The following is a 6179-nucleotide window of genomic DNA, read 5'->3' as shown; positions in this document are numbered from 1 at the left end:
AGCACCATTTCTTCAGAGGCATACCGTTAGTTACCCTACGAGCAAAGCCTTGTTTGTCCTTCCGAGGAAAATCAGGTACAGTATAGATATTTTTTCTGGGAGTTAAAGATCGAAGGAGATTTTGTTCAGGTAAAAAAAAAGTAAACAGACAAACAAAAAAAAGGTCACATTTAACTGCGCCACTAAAGCTGTCTAAATTCATTCTTAAAAAAAAAAACGAACGTCTGAACTGCATTTGACGTTGACAAAGGAAGGGCTGACAGATAAATCTTAAGAAAAAACAGAAACCTCAAGTACTGATGAAATGGTAAGATCCCATTTACGGTCCCTCGTGGCCACAAAATTGATGTATACGAAAACACAAATTGTAAGAACTGTTCACCCTACTTTAATCACCGATCAACCTGGATCCACACTTTAATGTACATCTTAGTAGTAAACCCTAACAAATTTCCTATGAAACTGGAAAGGCTGCCGTCTTGTGAAATTTTTCTTATAGCAGTACAAATTTGGAAATATTTCCCTAAATGATTATCCTGCCTCGGCCTTGCTTAGTACCTCTTGGTAGAAACGGTTGTTTCATCGCCATAGGAATCAAAGAAGATCATTTTGTTAGCGATGTCACAGTTCTATCAAAGAAGTCCGCCGGTGTGAATTTCATAAGAAGATATTCCATCTTGGGTTTTTAGTTTGACCAAACTTCCCCTCGGTGGAACATCACTATCTTGAGTCCATTCAAATAACAAGCTGCCAAGAATAGAAAGACGACATACATTAGCTTACAAAGGCGCTCAGAGAGAACGCACGGTGTTTACCGACAACAATACGGTAATTTGGTATTATCAACTGAATTAGCCACCGCAAAGAGTTTCATAGCCGACGTTTCGAGCGTTAGCCCTTCGTCATACGCTCTGACAAAGGGCTAACGCTTGAAACGTCAGCTTTGAAACCCTTTACGGTGACCAATTTACTTTTATCACAAATAAATTCAATTCGGTTATCGAAACAGAAAAAGTAACATTATTACAGCAGATTTACAGAAGCTATGTTCTTGTCTGTCCTGATCTAACGCGTTTTATCAAAAGATTGACGCGAAAATTGTGTATTTTAAAAAAACTCTAATAACAAAATCAAATAATAGACTTACTTTGCAACATATTCAAGGGGTGTCCATTGATTGAAGTCAGCATTAGGCATTCCCTTCCTGTTACCAGGTGTGTCTAATGTCATGCTGTTGTTAAGAGAAGAGTAAGTCAGGTTGCTTCTGTAAGTCCAATGTAAACTGGTCAATGCTTAATACTGAACGCTACATAATAAATTGTGATGAGTTTTAGGGATTTCCAATGTGGAAGATATAAGAAAGAGTTCTATCTGAACTAGTGTCATGTTCTGGCTTTTGTTGGAACTAGGGTTTGACTAATAGAGTCTGGTGTAACAAGGAAAACATTCACAAGCTAAGAATAATAAAGGTATTGCAGTCCTGCCTTCTAACAAATTTCACAAAAAGTCAAGGAGCAAGCAAACAACACTCCCTCCAATATCTGACATACGTGTTCTGTTATGAGCACATTGAAAATATTCCCTTGTAGTTGGGTAAGAAATGTTTACGTTGAGGAACTACTAGACATTTAGGTCCTGAGGCCAAGTGGGCTTTAAGAGCCCTCTACTGCTCAGGCCAGAGAGCGACAACAAGTACATCCACTCCTCCTTGATGGGAAGGTTGTCTATTGCAGACAATCCTGCCAACATATTGTCAGGTTCACTTGACAGTATGTTGATAACAGCCCTAAGCAGAGAGAGGTGCTGTGAAAATAAATCACAATGAGCCAACTGGGTTCAATACCTTGAGCGATATGGCAGAGTTTGTGGTGCTAACCACTAGAAAAGACATGAAGTCTCCCACCAGCCCAGGAATGAGGGTAATCCTCAAAAACTAACACATCCACACTTACGGCAAGATAGCCAGAACAGAAGCATTGCTTGGCAGACCTCCTTTCTCATCAGCAAGTCCTTTAACAAGTTGGTGCACAGCAGCCTTGGCCATACCATAACCCAACATTCCTGTTAATTTATAATATATTATTGAGGTGTAGACTTTAAATTTAATCCTGTTAGCTGATTTTGCACAAAAAAAAGAATGACATACTGCTGTTAAAGATACACTACAATTAATTCGGGAATCCATGAGTGGCTCCCTCCTTGAGTCCAGCAGGTGGCTGGGAGGGGAGTGGGGGGAGGGATGGGTAGCACTAATTTAGTGCAATGCCATCTGTAACAGAAAAGTTTTCTAAAAGTATCTGTTTCAAAAAGTTCCAATTAATACAAGATTATCAAAAAGAAGCAGTTTTACCTGGTGTAGCCCCCAGAGAAGGCTGAGCTCCAGTCAACGTCAACATACCATTTCTGAAATTAGGGAAAAAATAAATTAAATGGTTGAAATGCAAAACTACCGACCACCACTTTTTATGTCTTGTTAACTACTTTTCAATTGATTTGTAAGTTTTCATCAGTACAGTGACCATAATCTTTAGATTTACTTGCCTCAAATTATTGATTGAATAAATTCAATTTGTGATTCTACATTTTAGTTTTGATAACCACTGGTTGATCAGAGACTATCTGTTTATTATCAAATATCTCCCTCTAACTGATGATTATCCCCTTTTCCCAACTTAAATGAAGAGAGTGGTGTCAGTCAAAATTAATCACAAAAATGTGGAGACATGCACCTTGCTACTAGTGTTCATTTAGAATTAACACAGTAAATAAATAATTTTTTTCTTACTTATTCCATCTGATACAAAGAAGAACTACATAAATTTGGTAAGAGGAGCTAGTCAACTGTTATAAAATTAAGACTTAGTGCCGGAAAAAACAAAAAAAACAAAAAAACAAACAGAGCGAGAGGAGAAATAATTATGTAAAAAGTATAGCATTTGCCATTTTGCAGAACATTCACATACAGTCTGATACCTACTCTTTCAAATGCTTAGAAGCAATACTGGCAGAAATAAGAGAGGTCCAAACACTCTGCTTGAACATTAAGTCTGCATTCTTGACAACAGCTGATACATGAAAAGCCACAAACAGTTAAGGATAATTACAGCAAACAAACTGGACAATACAATTTGGTGAATGATTTTTTTTCAGCACAAATGTTCCTACCTATAACTGTGTTCAACCAGGTTTAAGAGTTATTAATGGATAATCATACTTGAAAGAAGGCAGCCTTAGAATGGTCATTGTTTTGCTACAAAGGAATGACAGAGTTGATAATATACCACTAATCAATAACATTCTACTTGAGAAACAATGATCCAAATTGCATCAAACAGCAGGAAATGGCAAAGCCCTTGTGGCATGTGTCTGCGTATGTAGATTTTACTTCACCTTTGCTTTTGGCACTGCCACCAGCCCAGCCTCCTGCAACACAGATTATTGCATCAAACTTGTTACCATCAAGGATCTCCTCAACCTTGGGCTGGATCTGCTCATCAGTAATGATAAAAAAAACAATGGATGTCTTACTCTTATTGTTCTGTGCAAAAGCTGGTTATTTATTGTGACATTCAGCTTCAGATACTACCTCGTATTTCATCAAATGATTTAAGAAGCTCACTGGGAAGATGACTTAGTATCTTTAGCCACACAAAAGAAATAGAACAAGCACATAACAGTGGCTAACAACTAATCATTCATGAATTACCAGCATCTGTAACTGTATATTGTGAGTAATATGTCGAAAGGCAACTCTGACTCCAAAAGTGTTTTGATTTTGATTTTGATGATGCAAAGTTAAATAACAGCTGCAGGAAAGTATTTGATGTCAAAGAAACGATGATGGATGAATAACAAGCTGCTTGATCTTTAGAGTAAGGCACCTTAGTGTTTGTACTGTACATGGACAAACCAATTGCCACTAAAGGGTGGAGAATGTCACATAGGTATTTGGAAGAATGTTTTTATACTATGTTCTATTTTCATATTCTCAGGAAAGGAGACTGGGGAAAGTAGGAACTAGGAGTTGCACATTGTAAACAAATACAAATGCATCAAATGCATTAAATGATATGCAAGTCACATTCCATTACCATCTTAATATGCTCATCTGTTAAGATGAAAACTAATTAAAAGTTGCAAAGTACAAAACAATCAGTGATATACTGTGTTTATTAAAAATCCATTAATCTTTCAAATATCATCCCATCCCATGCAGTAGCCATATTTTTACAAAAATTTTTTTAAACACAAATATTACACACCTCTTCATTTTGCTCAGTCCACGAGTCTGTCTTGGTAACAACCACATTTGCATGTGCTTCTTCATTAGGAAACAAGTCAACAGAAGCCACCCACTGTAAAAAAAAAAAAAAAAGAAGAGCAGAACTGCTTGTAGATAAGATGCAACCAACAGGAGACCACTGTCTCACTGTTTAACAATTGTTCACAGAAGGCAAAGTGAATTTTGTCAAATGATCCCTGAGACAAGGTCAAGGGGATTATTCAACAGTAATCACTGACTCTGAGGCAAATAATTTTTTTAAGTATAATTGCTCAGTTGCTTTCAAATTCTGTTGTAAATTTTTGCTTTGATGTAAAAACCATTCAGTATCAATTGCTTTTATTTCTTTTACTGAAATAAAGAGCCACTTTCCTCTAGAATTTGATAACTTAATATAATTCAATCAGCAAAAACTTGATATCTTTCTTTTGAAAAGTGTTACTCCAAATTAAGTAGCATCATTTACGCTCTTCCGATTTGAATTTCCTTTATCATGTTCATCACTTCCTCCGTCATGCAGACTAACGATGAGGCAGCCATTTTGAAATTGATCGCTCCTACTATAATCACTTTGTACAAGGTGATTATAGCAAGATATGATGCAATCCTTGACCAATCATCTAGCATCTCTAGAATCACCGGAGCAATTATACCATTGTATTCTATGTGTAAAACAGAGAACTCCCATACACTCAACTCTAACCAAAAATGATATAGGAGACTGAATACTAGGGTTATCTTTGACATTTTCACTCTCAAGATCAATACACTAAGTCTTACTTTCTCTCATAAATTTCCTATAAAGATATTCTTGAAATTTGGTGTTAAATCAGACATTGCCCCCAAATGAAAGGGAACAAGACAAGACACCCAGTAAACCTTTTCACAGTTCATGTTTCTGATGACATCTTGGTTGCAAAAATCCCACAGTAAATATCTCGTAAGGAGTTGTTGTCTATCAGAATGAATCACTCTACTTGTTTCATTGGGTTTGACCCTTAAATCTGCTTCCTTAAACATGCACTCTAAACCACGGCTTCTACAGACCCTCTGAAACTGTGTTAACTGACAGCAAAAAACTATTTGCTGCCTTAATAAATCCACAAAGGGGAAACAGCTCCTTCTGCCAAACAGGGATTTCTCCCTGTTTAAATAACATTGGCCTCCAAAGATTATTAGATATTACCCACAGTGCTTCTCTTTTAATTTCTCCTCGACGCACAATGCACGTTTTCTTCCACATACGATAATGTTATTAAGCAAGTATCTACTCATATCGAGGTGTAAAGTTATTGAATACGAAGACTAAAATGTCATTTCTCCGCTCACAGATTTAACGATAAGCCCTTTAGCTTAATTTCGCGACGGCTTTATTGGAAATTTTTGACATAATTCGTGCCACAAATGTTAACTGAAAACAAAACCAACTCAAATTTAAGAATTCCGACGAATTCTGGAATTCCAGCTGCCGCTTCAGAAATGTGGATCAGACGATTCTAATCTAAAAGCATGTTTTTTATACTGATGATGTACAGACCTAGTGAAGTACGGATTATTACAGCAGGGCCTGATTACAGCTGATTATCACCACAAAATAGAAAGCGATCGTCAAAAGTTCTAGGCACAAAACTACTTTCCACCTGTAAATATTGCTAGGCTAAGAATGTTGTTTTTTCTTACCCAATCTTTGGATTTGAAATAAGTCACACAGGTAGCTCCAAGGGCTCCTTTCCCGCCATAAACCAAAACCCTTGCTACTGCCATATTGGAACCTTCCCACGTGCGGCAAGTAGGAGGGTTACAAAATCTTCCTTACCGACCACTCGCAGAGTAGTTACTTGCCCGAGTCACAAAGTCATACCCATCGGGATGGGGAGAACAAGCTCCCCGAAAAATA

General features: G+C 37.1%; 1 protein-coding gene across 1 annotated transcript; it reads right to left on the bottom strand.

Moving 5' to 3' along the window:
• Positions 1–365: 365 nt before the first annotated feature.
• LOC113677055 (dihydropteridine reductase) lies at positions 366–6121 on the bottom strand. Its single transcript, XM_027193802.2, has 8 exons — positions 5963–6121; positions 4263–4355; positions 3391–3487; positions 2978–3065; positions 2351–2403; positions 1953–2061; positions 1148–1231; positions 366–747 (listed from the first exon to the last, which is right to left on the bottom strand). Exons 1-8 carry the CDS (start codon positions 6044–6046, stop codon positions 633–635), a joined length of 723 nt encoding a protein of 240 aa, XP_027049603.1. The 5' UTR covers positions 6047–6121; the 3' UTR covers positions 366–632.
• Positions 6122–6179: the final 58 nt, after the last annotated feature.

Source organism: Pocillopora damicornis, chromosome 2 (genome assembly GCF_964200805.1).
Source record: "Pocillopora damicornis chromosome 2, jaPocDami1.2, whole genome shotgun sequence".
Taxonomy (NCBI): Eukaryota; Metazoa; Cnidaria; class Anthozoa; order Scleractinia; family Pocilloporidae; genus Pocillopora; species Pocillopora damicornis.
This window is presented reverse-complemented; position numbering and strand designations above follow the sequence as displayed.

What these genes read in the sequence shown, in the direction of transcription:
- LOC113677055 (XM_027193802.2), bottom strand. Translation starts at nt 6,046, where the DNA reads ATGGCAGTAGCAAGGGTTTTGGTTTATGGCGGGAAAGGAGCCCTTGGA. An exon ending in ATTTCAAATCCAAAGATTGG is followed by an intron (nt 4,356 to 5,962) that starts GTAAGAAAAAAC and finishes TTTTTTTTACAG; the next exon opens with TGGGTGGCTTCTGTTGACTT. An exon ending in GGACTGAGCAAAATGAAGAG is followed by an intron (nt 3,488 to 4,262) that starts GTGTGTAATATT and finishes ACTGATGAGCAG; the next exon opens with ATCCAGCCCAAGGTTGAGGA.